General features: G+C 33.0%; 1 protein-coding gene and 1 long non-coding RNA gene across 2 annotated transcripts; one reads left to right on the forward strand and one right to left on the reverse strand.

Moving 5' to 3' along the window:
- Nucleotides 1-8,155: 8,155 nt before the first annotated feature.
- On the forward strand, nt 8,156-9,014 carry LOC107962692 (uncharacterized). Its single transcript, XR_001701735.2, has 2 exons — nt 8,156-8,550; nt 8,639-9,014. It is a non-coding gene; the product is annotated as an uncharacterized lncRNA (long non-coding RNA).
- A 142-nt stretch (nt 9,015-9,156) lies between these two features.
- LOC107962691 (vacuolar protein sorting-associated protein 32 homolog 2) lies at nt 9,157-12,446 on the reverse strand. The gene is made up of 8 exons (XM_016899167.2): nt 12,120-12,446; nt 11,892-11,995; nt 11,070-11,169; nt 10,274-10,359; nt 10,075-10,166; nt 9,765-9,879; nt 9,461-9,653; nt 9,157-9,366 (listed from the first exon to the last, which is right to left on the reverse strand). Exons 2-7 carry the CDS (start codon nt 11,961-11,963, stop codon nt 9,462-9,464), a joined length of 657 nt encoding a protein of 218 aa, XP_016754656.1. The 5' UTR covers nt 11,964-11,995; nt 12,120-12,446; the 3' UTR covers nt 9,157-9,366; nt 9,461.
- Between the last annotated feature and the right edge of the window lie 1,135 nt (nt 12,447-13,581).

Genomic DNA, 13,581 nt, shown 5'->3' on the forward strand with positions numbered 1-13,581 from the left:
AACTAAAAGTGATTTGAATTGAATCAAATTGAATTAAATAAAGAAAATATGTGAATATTTGAAATGTATATTGATTGAAAAGTAATTAGTTATTTTAAATTTGATTGGACAATAAAATAAAAATATGAATTGAATAAAAATAAAATAAAATTATGAATATGTGTAAATACGTGTAAATATGTGAATTGTGTATTGATTGAAAAGTGGTTGGAATTGAATCGAAGTATGATTATATGTGAATATCTGAAATATGTATTGGTATTGAATTGTATACTGATTTGAAAGATGAAAAGTAAATTTGAATTAAATTGAATTGAATGGAATTATGATTAATTGAAATGTGTATTGGTTGGATATTGAAATATGAGAAATTATGATTAAATTGAAAGTGAATTTGAAATAGAAAAATGATTTGAATACCCTATTAACTAGTCAGACTGAGTCGGATATAGTTGGCATGCCATAGGATTTGGAAGTGTTCAGGCACTGAGTACCATACTGGTGTGTTTGGTTGGAATCCGTATATCCGCTAAAGTCCAAGTCTTGTTAATAGGGGTAAATATGAAAATAAATTGAAATAAGAATTAAATTCCCTATTAACTTGTCGGGATAGTTGGATATAATTGGCATGCCATAGGATTGGAAGAGTACGGGATTTATCGGCTTTACTGATCAGGCACTTTATGTGCCGTATTTTTGGCAGTTATATGTTTGTTACTGTTACCACTACTGCTACCATTACCGATTTAGCACTTTGTATGTCGAATATTGTTACTGTTATCGTTACTGATTCGGCACTTTGTGTGTCGAATATTGTTACTGTTACCATTACCGATTTGGCACTTTGTGTGTCGAATATTGTTACTGTTACCTTTACTGTTACCTATTTGACACTTTGTGTGTTGAATACTATTACCGTTACTGTTACAGATTCAACATTTTGTATGTTGAATACCGTTACTGTTACTGTTACTGTTACTGCTACCATTACTAATTATTGTTTAGGTACTGTGTACCATTAAGGCACAATGTACCATACTGGTGTGTTGGTTGGAATTCGTGTATCCGTCAAAGTTCGGGTTTGTTAATAGGGTGAATAACTAAAACAAGAAAATTAAATAAATTTGATTGATCGTACTGAATATATATATACAAATAAGAAAGAAATTATGAGTTGAATTGTGAATTGAATTGAAATGTGAGATTTGAAGCTTGAACTTAAGGTTCATGAATTTGTTAAAATATCGAATTATTGATATTGAAATCAGTTGAATAAATGAAATGAGAAAATCAAATGAATTTGATCGATTGAACTATTGAAAGTATGAAAAAGTGAAATTATGAATTGAAATGTGAATTGAAATTGATATATTGAAATAAGAAGTGAAAATAGAATGAATTGGAAATAATGAAATAGTGTATGAGTTAATTGAATACAAACTTATGAATTAATTATAAATTATTTAATTTTTTTTCCATTTATGTTCTAGTATATTAGTGATTGGCCAAGAATTACTTTGGCACCAAATATAATATTCCTATATCAATTTCCTTGAGCCGAACATGGTATAGGGGTGTTACATGATATATGAGATTGAAAGCTTGAACCAAAGGTTCATGATTTGATTAAAGATAATATAGATGATATATGATGCCATTTGATGAAAGACTATTGTTGAGATATGAAATTAAAGTATAAATTAACACATATGACTTATATTGTTACATGTTTGATGTCTATTATTTATTATAGTTTTTATAATTTGAATTATGGTAATACCACTGAGTATAGACATACTCAGCGTACGGTTGTATTAATATAATTCAAATTATTTATTATTATTAAATGTTAAATGTTAAATTATGTATATGGTAAGAGAAGTATGAGGTAGTATTATTGTTGAATTGAATGGAAATTAAATTGAGTTATGAATGAATTGAAAGTGAAATTGGAATTAGAAAGTGATATATGAAGTACATGATAAAGATTATTAGTGAATTTTGAAATATATTGCATATATTAAAGAAAGAGAAGATATAAACATACAAGTTATTAGCACAATGATTAAATTGTAAAGTATGTAAAAGCGTTATGCTAAAAGTGTAAAAGTGATATGCGTGCATAATGTAATTTGCTCAAGTAGATGAGATTAGATCTACTAAGATATTAGTGGTACACTATTAAGAGACTCTAGCGCATTATCCGATAATAGCACGTTGGTACTTATCTAGTGCTCTCTGATTAATAGTGCATAATAATACACTTCTATATCTATTCCGTATATCCTAAGTGTTCTGTTTAGTCTAATGGGCCTCTTATAAAAAGGTAAGCAATTTTCGTTATAAGGTATATTCGCAATATTGAATTAAAAATAAATTGTGAAATGAAAGGATAGGGAATGGATATAAATGATAAATTAGATAAATATGTGCACAAAGGAGCTATAGAATTATGGAAATAATGAAGTTCATAATCAAAAGAAAACAAGGAAATTTCGACATAAATTTTGGACTAAAACATCTTACACTAAAACAGTTTTGGACAGCAGCAGTAGGCTAAATTTGAAAAATCACCATAAATTTTGGAAATCGAATTAGAGGATGAAAAAAATATGAAATTAAATCTTATTGAGTCTAGTTTCTTATAGAAGAAACGGTGTAAGCAATGAAAACGTGAATTGTGAGATATAATAAATTTAGTGAGACAAGGTCAGAATGATTTCGGGTTCCCCTGTTCTGACTTTGGAAAATCATAAAAAATTGGAAAAAATAATTATATTCTTAAAGTTATATGTTTTAAATCCTGAATGAGTCTGTTTTCAATAAAAACAAACTAGAACATCATCCAAATCCTGTACAATGAGATAATTAATTTTTAGAAAGAATGGTCAGAACTGTCAGACAGCAGAATAAGGGTGACTTTAAAGAATAAACTGCACTTATTGGCTAAAGCAAAAAATTCTGAAAATTTTATGATAAAAATATACATAAGTCTAGTTTCATATAAAATTAACGGATCTTAATTTCGAGTTCTGCAGCTCAAGATATAAATAATTTAGTGACTATGACGCAAATGGATATATTTAAATATACATATAAGTAAATGGTGAAATTATTGATAATGTTACCTATAGCATGTTATATAAATATAAGATGTGGAATGGAGAGGAGGAGGAGGAGGAAAATATGTATGAATATTCAGTTAGAATGGCTAATTTGCATGTTTTAGGCTCTGGGGCTAAATTGAATAAAAGTAAAACTTTATGGACAATTTTGTAAAAATGTTAGAAATGACCAATTTGCATGAAATAGATTATTTTATTATTTAAAATTGTAAAATTTAATGAAATTATTAACTTAGTTCAAGATCCGGGAAAAACATGTTTTAAGGAATAAATTGAAAAGTGTTGAAATTATGGAAAATTTTAATATTTTATAGAATTCGTGAGTTGTTATCAATTTGTTGAGAATAACGGCTGGAAATAAGGATAAAATTGCAAGAATTTTATTTTTTTGAGCCTAAGGATGAAATCGTCATTAATTTAAAAGTTTAGGGGCAAAATGGTAATTTTTTAGAGCATTAATTGAATGTATTAGAACATGAAATAAATGAAAAAGACGATCAAATTTATTATTTGGACGACTCAAATACGAGACTTGAACGTAGAAAAGAAAATATATCGGATTAATGAAATTATAAACATAAACAAGTAACGAGGTAAGTTAGTGTAACTTGAATTGTATTTTTAAATGCATGAAATATCGATATAATGAATTATCTTATTTATGTTTATGAAGAAATGGCAAGAGAATAATATTTATCATGACATGTAAATATGTGATTATCTTTGATATGTTGATACAAGGAAATTAAGTATATTGAGACGAGTAATAAATTCAAGTAAAACATGTCGAGAAAAATAAGTACATTTAAGGGACAATATGGTTGATTTTAATTGGTTCCAAATATGAACGTTAGATGAAATAAAATATCTGATAAATAAATCGGTAACTCCGGTAATTCTCCGTAACTTTATTCCGGTGATGGATTCGGGTTAAGGGCATTATAGATTTCATCTATTCTTGTATGGTGAAGATGTTCGAGATGTGATGCCTGCAGAGATACACAAGAAGTTGCCACTTAAGGGAAAAGTAAATCATTGAATCGAGTTGATGCCCAATGCTGAGTCGTTGACTAAGGCCTTATATTGACTGTCTCCGCTAAAGTTAAAATAAATGTAAAAATAATTGAATGAGCTTTTAGATGCCAGGTTCATTAGACCATTTAAAGCCTCATTTGACGCGCCAATATTTTTTCAGAAGAAACATGATGGGTTAATAAGATTGTACATTAATTATCGAACATTGAACAAAATCACTGTGAAGAAGAGATACCCGATTCCCCTTATTTCAGATTTTTTTGATTAGTTTGGTAGTGAAAGATGGTTTACCAAGTTGGATTTGCAATAGATGTATCAGCAAGTTAGAATAGCCAAGTACCACGTGTGTTACTCGTCATGGTTTTTATGAGTTCCTTGTGATACCCATCAGGCTGACGAATGCTCGAGCCACATTCTGCACCCTAATGATTAAGGTACTTTAACCATTTCTAGATTATTTTGTGGTTATTTATCTTGAAGATATTTTAGTGTACAGTAAGTTGCTTGGGGAGCATGTGAAACATTTGAGGGGAGTGTTCCAAACCTTGCAAGAAAATGAATGTTATGTCAAAGAATATAAATGCTCATTCGCTCAACGCGAGGTACCATTTCTAGGTGACATTTTGAAAGGTGGAAAAATCTAGATGGATGAAGACAAAATTTGGGCTATTGTTGATTGGAAGCTACCAACCAAAGTAACAGAGTTGTGGTCTTTCTTTGGGTTGACCAACTATTACTGACGCTTCATTAAAAGCTACTCCAAAATCACCGCACCCTTAACAGACTTGTTGAAAAAAGGTAAAGTGTGGGATTGAGATCTTTAGTATGAGAATGCCTTTCATTGAGTGAAACAAGTTATGACAAGGGAGCCCATACTTGTTTTACTGGATTATTCAAAATTGTACGAGGTATGCACAAATGCATCAAACTATGTAATTGAAGGGATGCAATACGGGCATCTGGTTGCTTTCAAGAGTCAAAAGCTTAATGAGACAGAGCAGTGATATACAGTCCAAGAGAAAAAGATGATCGCAGTGGTGTATTGTTTGAGCATATAGAGACACTATTTACTGGGTTCCAAGTTTGTGGTATTTACGACTAACATTGCAAATAGTTATTTTCTAACTCGGAAAAAGTTATCTCCTAAGTAAGCTCGTTGGCAACTTTTCTTAGAAAAATTTGATATCAACATGAAGTATAAACAAGGGAGGGCCAACACAGTGGTTGGTACACTTAGCCAAAAAATAGAGTTAGCAGCAATCAACCAGCCTGATAAGTCTTTATTAGAGTGCATCTGAAAAAGATTGTCCCATGATCCCAAAAACCAAGAATTTGATCGAGCTTTCCAATGAGGGGAAAACAAGGGGATTTTGGCTTGAGTGAGAGTTATTGTACACTCAGGGGCATAGTCTTTATGTGCTTCAATATGAGAAATTGTGCAAAGAAGTCATAAAGGAATGTCATGATTCAAGATGGGCTGGTCATCTAGGCACGCATCACACATTGGCTCTTTTGGAGGGTCGTTATTATTGGCCTCATATGGGTGATGATGTTGAGACCTATGTGAAAACTTGTCTGGTGTGCCAACAAGAGATGGTAGAGTTGAAGACTCCAGTCGGATTATTACAACCTCTGTCTATTCCGTAGCACCCATAGGAGAGCGTATCTATGGATTTTATTGCTATTTTGCCTAAATCTAATGGGTTTGCGAGTATTTTTATTGTAGTGGACAAGTTTTCCAAGTATGGAACCTTTATTCCAGCAACCAAGAAGTGCCTTATGAAGGAGGCAACTCGTTTATTCCTTAGACATGTTGTGAAATATTGGGGAGTGCCACAATCCATTACAAGTGATCGAGACAGATGGTTTATGGGCTGGTTCTAGACAGAGTTGTTCAAGTTGATGAGATCAAACTTGAACTTTTCCACTAGTATTTTTCCGCAAGCTGATGGGTAGACCGAAAGAGTGAATGCTTTGTTGGCATACAGAGGGACTGGCTAAAGCTTTTGGATGTGGCCCAATTTTCTTGCAACTTGCAACGAAGTAGGGCCACGGTTCAAAGTCCGTTCGAGATAGTGACGGATTAACAACCACTCACACCCAAAGTTGTTGTGACTCACTATGCAGGACCAAATCCAATAGTTTATCTATTTTCGAAAGATTGACAAGAGAAAAATGATTTAGCCAGAACTTTCCTACACAAGGCAAGTAAGTGCAATAAGAAGTGGGTTGATCAGAATTGTAAAGATGTACAATTTCAGGTTGGTGATCCAGTCCTTGCGAAATTATGCTTGATTTTGTGCCACAATGGCTTGTACAAGGGGCTTGTACAATGATATGAGAGACCCTTTCGAGTTTTTAAGAGAGTAGGCAATGTGCCCTACAAACTTGAGTTTCTAGCAAAACTCAAGGTTAATCCGGTGTTTCATGTTAGTATGCTTAAGCCATTCCATAAGGATCAGAAAGAACCCAAATCGAGGCAAATCTGAACAAGTGCAAATAGGGGTAAATGTCTCTATGATCTTGAAGTTGAATGCATCATGGCAGATCGGGTGATTTGATGAAAGTAGTATAGGCCATGATGTGAATACTTAGTTCGGTAGAAGTGACTTCCTGATAGTAAAGCTAGTTGGGAGCTTGTTGAGGCCTTGTGACAGTTCCAGGACAATAAAGACAAGTTTCATTCGGAGGATGCGACGAGGGTGTCGCAAGAATATATGGGGGAGAATGTTATGTGCTGCTCAAGAAAGGTGCAACTATGGCACAATTAATGATCCATCTTGTTCGCGGTAGGTCACATGGCTTAATAGGATTGACCTGTTACTTGAAGAGATTTAATACCCATCTACATAGCATGACAAGTATGGGAAGTAATCTTAAAAGATATGCAATCTTGGAAGATTTGTAATTTTAGAAGATCTGATTCTGTAAATCTTAGATATTTGGTTTGTAGATTGTTTTTAACCTTGACCATTGATGTATTTTAATTTGTACCGTTGGATCTGGGGGAGCTCAACTATAAATAAAGGCCTCTCCCCCTTATTTGTAATCACTTCATTCTTGAGTAATTAAATTCTTTGAGAGCATTCACTCAAACTCTTGTGCTTTTGCTTTTTTTGTGGCTTTTCTCTTCTTTCAAGTTCTTTTTCTCTTTCGAGTTGCTTCCCCTTTGCTTCGGTGCCTTAAAGAGTTCCAAAAAGATTCTCAATTTTGAGAGCGAAGATGACTTAGGCGCATTTGAAGTAAAGAAGTCACCTAAGGCCACATAGATTGCAGGATGGAAGATCTAGCCTCGTGACACTAACCAGGGGCGAAGCCAGAAAATTTTTTTAGGACGGGCCGAATGAAATTTTAATTTTTTTATAGTTTATATCTTTATAATTTGTAAAGGATTAAATCGAATTTTTATAATTTTAGGGGGCCAAAGTGAAATTTTACCTTTACTAATTGAAAATTTAAAAAAAAAAACCTAAGGGCCTAAAATGCAATTTTACATTTTAGGGGGGGTCGGGGCCCATGCCAGCCCCCCTGGCTACGCCTCTAACACTAATATAACATCATTTGTCTTATATCTCACATTAACAAATAATTCAAAAATTATAAAAATAAAATAAATCAAAATTAAGATTAAAAAAATAAAAATAAAAATTTAAAAAAATTAGTATAAAGTACACGTGAATTGTCATGTAGGTTGTCGTGTTTAAAAAATTAATATTCTAGTTAGCATTTTTATTTTAAAAAAAACATCATTTAGACTTCTTTTTAAAAGTTTGATGGTCAATTTGACTTTTTTAAAAGATTGAGGGTTAAATTTAATTTGAAAAAAGAATAAAAACTAAATTGACAAAAAGATATAGGATTAAAATTGAGATTATAAGAATCAAAATCCTCTAGACAACTTTGAAAACCACAAGCTGACATACATCCATATGTAACTAAACCAACAAATATTCGGTTAAAACCCAATCATTTCTGCATGTGGCTAGCTAATTGGGAAGTAAAAAAAAAAAAAGGCACTTCATTCATTGGATGATTCCATGGAATACAGCTAAACAACACCAGGACTCTGAACGTGCAGCCGCCATTGGTCCTACACGTGGCACCAATCAACACCGAAAAGTGGGGATTTTCTCAACATTGTTAATTCTGTCACGGCATTGGAAGCCAGAGTGGCGGCTTCCTCCTTAAGATTCTCAGTTTCGGGTCTCTTTTTAAACCCTCCTCAACTCTCCAAGTTGTTAAAACAAAATACAGGAGGAAGTAAGGGTAGAAAGAATGGAGAGGCTAAGAGTTGGGTTCGCAGTAATGCTGATTTTTAGATTTGTATTGAATATGGTACATTCCAGCAATGCTCAAAGCCTTGCTCCTGCATCTCCTCCTATAAGCGATGGTATGCTTTTCCTCTTACTGTGCACTTCGGTTGGGTTTGTTTTCCTTTATGGGGGCAAGCATGAGACAGTTTAGATTTTGATTTGCAGGGGTAACAGTTGATCAGGGAATTGCTTACGTTTTAATGCTGCTTGCTTTTGTGCTCACATATATCATTCACTGACATTATCTGTGACGGAATTAAACAACCAAGTCGTGTTTGTAATTTTTAAAATTCTTTATTTTTTCCTCGATTTAAATTTTTGTTTTCTTCTTCAATCTCAGCTTGTAATTATTTTTATTTCTTCAGTATTTACTTATAAAATGAGAAAAGCGATGACTAGTTTTATTCTTGCCTTAATTATCTCGTTCGGGATGACAACTAGGGTGTGGATTCAAATACTTGAAAATATCTAATTTGTTTGTTTTGAGTTCAACACTGCAATATGATATCTTACTTTTGTGTATCTATTATACCTTTACAGAGATTTGAAAACAATTTTTTTTATAGAAATTGTTCAGTTCCGACTGCCATTCCCGACAAACCCACCTTAGTTAGCACTAACTATTTGGGACTTAAAAACATGGTCTTTTCGACACAATTTTAACTTCCTTCAAAGACATGGACTGCTCGAATAGAATATAAATATTTTATTGAACGAACAAAAGATAAGGGGGAGCTTCATTTAGTTCATGCAAATCTTTATGTACATTGTCAAATCTTAAATCCACACAAATTTTGAAGTAGAAGATTCAATAATACAACACGGCCTCTCTTCATGTTTTGCAACATGACCTGCGGTACTCCCATCAACAAAATCACTTCTCTGCTATATGCCTGCATAGCAAATATTAAATCAAATCAAATCAAATCAATTACCCATGTATTAAGCTTCCCACGTAATTCTCGGAACTGAAATAAAATGAATTACCTTAAAGTGCCATCTCAGCCTGCAATGCAGCAAGTTCATCTTCCTCAGCAGTACGCTTTTGAGGAATAGGACGAGCTGGTTGCCTACCAGCAGGCACCTGCACTGGAGCTGCAGGAGCAGTTGTTGCAGGCTGGAGAAGTTGTTCTTCCAACTCAGCACCTTCAAGTTCTTCAAGTTCTGCCTCGAATTCATCCTACAGCATCAAAAGTTTTCATGAGCATAAATGCTAGACATAATATTTGTAAATATAGAAAAATAACAGGAAAAAACAGAACACAAACAAGCGCATCAGAAAGTTACTAACCTCGTCAAAATCAGCTGCAGCTCCAAGAGGAGTTGACAGTGCTTCCTGAATCTGTTTCATGTTTTCAGTTTGTTCATTGATCTCGTCCATTGTTTTGTCAACATCATCCATATTCCTGCACATTTTCAGTATAACATTGAGAATTAACCAGTGCCTGTTCTTCATCAAGATAAGTGCTAATGTAGATTAGCATAAATTGCAAGCCAGCAAACTTCAATGATATGGTAATCATTCTGCAAAGGGATAAATACAACGAAGAAAAACCTAAAGGAAATTCTTGTCTAACAATAAAAATATATAGAATACATACGTTGCTTTCTGCATTGCCTTCATTGCAGCTGCTCCAGTTCTCAATGCATCTACAGTTTCAGTTGTGGCTTTAGCACCTTCTAACATTATCATCTGTGGAAGAGATACATACAAACTAGTATCATCAGAAACAGCAAAAAAAAAAAAAAAGGCTCCAAGGCATTGTTAAAGCACTAAAAATAACAAAATTCCAAGCTCACTTGATCATGAATACGAAGCTGGAAGTTTCCAAGCTGCTCTATTTGCTGTTCATATAGTCTCTTCCTCTTCAAGGACTGTATAGCCGCTGCATAAGATAGCATCAATGAAGACATATTTCACTATAAATGTAACCAGCATGGTTCTAAACAGTCATAAATCAGATGATAAATGATACGTAACTAAACTACTTCATCCTTTTTTTTTTTCTACACAAGGTTGAGATCTTTGAATGTCGAAGTTCACACAAGGAGCACATTACACACCAGAAATTCAGAATTATATAATAGCATGTTAATGTTAATCTGGCATTAGATCATCACTCAATGTCCAAAGAACACTAATCACTCACAGTTAAAGGGAAAAATACCCCCAAAGATGAAACTTGCAATGCTTTGAGTTTGAGAGAATCATTTTTTTCTCTTTTTAGGGCATCTTTGCTCTAATATGTTCTATCTTGGAATAAGCAAAAATTGCATCGGGATTATAATGAAAAAGAACCATATAAATACTAAAGAAATAAGAATAATTATCGTCTGATTACCAAATGTACCAAAAAATAAAAGAATAATTATCATGAGATCTCGTGTCAGTAAGTTAGCAGTCATCACATGGTACTGCTGCAAACGAGTTTAATACACTACTTAACTTATTTATGCACAACCAAGCAAAAAGGAGAACCACTATAGCTTATAAATTGAAAGTCCAACAGTCCCACCAAAAATTGATTTGTATTTTTCAGCATAGAAAATCATGGAAAACTATGAAAAATATTGAGCAGAAGAATTGCATCCATACCTCTCTTGTTTCTCCCTTTGGCAAATTCCTTGGCCTTTTCAACCTCAGCAGCAGCCTTTTTCACAAGTACTTTCTCCTTCTTCTCGAGCATTTCAAGGGTCTGTATGATGGAAATAAATATAGGGTACAAATTAAACAAAATCTAAAATAGAAACAATGTAATTAGGGCTCCATTATTTTTTGGATAAGTAAAAGATTTTATTTATCCAAAAAGAAAGAAAAATTTGCTGCAAATCAAAACTGAAGGCAGTAACAATGCCTATATTCATTTAACCAATTATGTCCAATCCCCACATTCTACTTTCATCAAGATTATGACAAAATTTGCTGATATTTCACAATCTATATCGAACAGAACTAGTAATCTGTTGCAGAAGTGCCTCCATTGTCTAAATGCACACAATAATCTAGGAGCCACTGATCAAGGGATTTCCCCCTAAGATGATCGACAGCCCATGTCAACAAGGGTTCCATTACTACTTTTGTATGTAAGTGTATTACCATTTTTTTCCACTTTAGCTATTATTATTTTTCGTCGATCGAAAACAAACCATCCAAAAATGTAATCAAACAATTTAATGATTCACCAAAAGCTATCACATAATATTGTTCCATTAATCCGTTAGCCAGTAAGTTATTTCATGCAAATCCCAAAGTCCCGACCACTTATTGTCGCTAAATTCAACACACCCCAAATTCACCAAACGCAAATTTCGAATTCAGAGCAAAAAACCGATCCGCACAACGCAAAAGAAATCCAAAGCAAATAAGCGATTTCTTAATTAGAGAAGAAAAAAAGAGGATAAAATTCTGAGAATATACCTCATTTAATTTGTCTAACGTGGTTAGAGCATTTGCTTCCTGCTTGGGTTTCCCGAAAAGCCTGTTAAACATGGTTGATTCTCTGCGATTAAACCCCCGATCTTCTGTTTAACGATAATAACCAATAAGATCCGATCAAAAGAAACAATAATCAATCACTCGGAAACACGAAAAAAAAACAGAATTCCATCAAATAAAAAAAGCGTTGTAAAGAAAATGATTTGTAACCTGTAAAAACTAAGGAATTAGGGTTTGAGACGTAGAGAAAGAGGGACAGAGATCTGTAGATTCCTTAAGGGTAGTGGTATTTTATTTGGCGATTTTTCCTTAAGCGTGTTGTATTAGAATAAGAGCTGCCTTTGCTTCGTTCCTTCTTCTGTTCTTCACGACGTTGACGTTATCGGCTTTCCACGTGGCCTCATTGATCGGCTTTTAAGGACCTCGGCTCCATCCATACCATATTTATTAGCATTTAACTGGCAACTAGGTGGCTCATACGATGTCGTCTTAAGTGAATATATATACGTCTAATTGGAATTTCATACTTCTATTTTATGAAAACCGAAAAGTTAGTCCGTCCTCTTTAATTTATCATAATTTGATCTTTATACTTTATAAACATTAAGAAGTTAGCACAATTGTTGTTAAAACATGATGTAAACAACTTACATTTTACTTGTTTTGGTGGTTGTGCAAATGTGCATCGACTCAAGAAGAAACAAACATTGTAAACCGATATACAGAAGGTAGATTCACCAAAAGATAGTGCATTGATGATAAGAAGAATTTTATTTATGCTGGACTTGGTGACTTTGCTAGAATTGGCAACTACGCTGGTATGTTTAGGGGAATCCTTTTACTTGGTGGCTTTAGTGGGTTGGGAAATATGGTGGAATTGATGGTGTCACTGGAATAGATGCTTATATGGGTATTGGCGGCCTAGAAGGCTTACATGGTGTTATAGGTTTTGGCCGTGGCGTCGGCCTTTGAAATGGAAGTGATCTTGGTGGTGCAAGTAACAATGGCTTTTATGTTTTAGTGATTTGGGTTCTGTTTTTGTTTTTGGGGAAAAAAGTGCTTTTGTAAAGATTTTTTTTTTAAATACTTTTGAAAAGCTCAAAAGCATTGCATCTTATTTAACAGTATTTTTATCTTAGAAGTATTTTTTTTTTTGTCTCAAAAGTGTATTTGAGAAGCAATGATTTTTGGGGTTGTGATGTTGGATGTTTTCCTTAAATTGTTTATATTTTCTTTAGTGGTCTCTTCAAAGACAACATCATATATTGGCGATTATTCTTCTTTTTCTGCAGTTTTTTTTTAAATTGTTAAATTTCCATATAACAATTTAACGAAAAGGTTTAATAATATTCTAAATTAAAGATATATATATATATATAGATATATAGATATATATAAACAACTCAAAGAATTTTGCAAATTATTTTTGTTGATCACAAATTTTTGTATAGATTTTTATTATAGAATGATAATATGTAAATTATTTTTTTTAGTTTTTTTTTTTTGGATAAAGTCGATAAGGGTGGCTAAACCCAATACCTTTTAGTAACCGATACTTTATTTCAAGAAAAATCTTTTTATTATTGTGATGTGGCTCAGTTGATTTTGTTTTTTTTTTTTGAAAAAGATTTGACTGGAATTAATAGAATAAACTAATTACATATAAACATAA

Source organism: Gossypium hirsutum, chromosome A06 (genome assembly GCF_007990345.1).
Source record: "Gossypium hirsutum isolate 1008001.06 chromosome A06, Gossypium_hirsutum_v2.1, whole genome shotgun sequence".
Taxonomy (NCBI): Eukaryota; Viridiplantae; Streptophyta; class Magnoliopsida; order Malvales; family Malvaceae; genus Gossypium; species Gossypium hirsutum.

Coding starts and splice junctions, on each gene's coding strand:
- LOC107962691 (XM_016899167.2), bottom strand. CDS start 11,963: ATGTTTAACAGGCTTTTCGGGAAACCCAAGCAGGAAGCAAATGCTCTA. Junction 10,360..11,069: donor CAAAGGGAGAAACAAGAGAG/GTATGGATGCAA, acceptor TATCTTATGCAG/CGGCTATACAGTCCTTGAAG. Junction 10,167..10,273: donor AGCTTCGTATTCATGATCAA/GTGAGCTTGGAA, acceptor TCTCTTCCACAG/ATGATAATGTTAGAAGGTGC.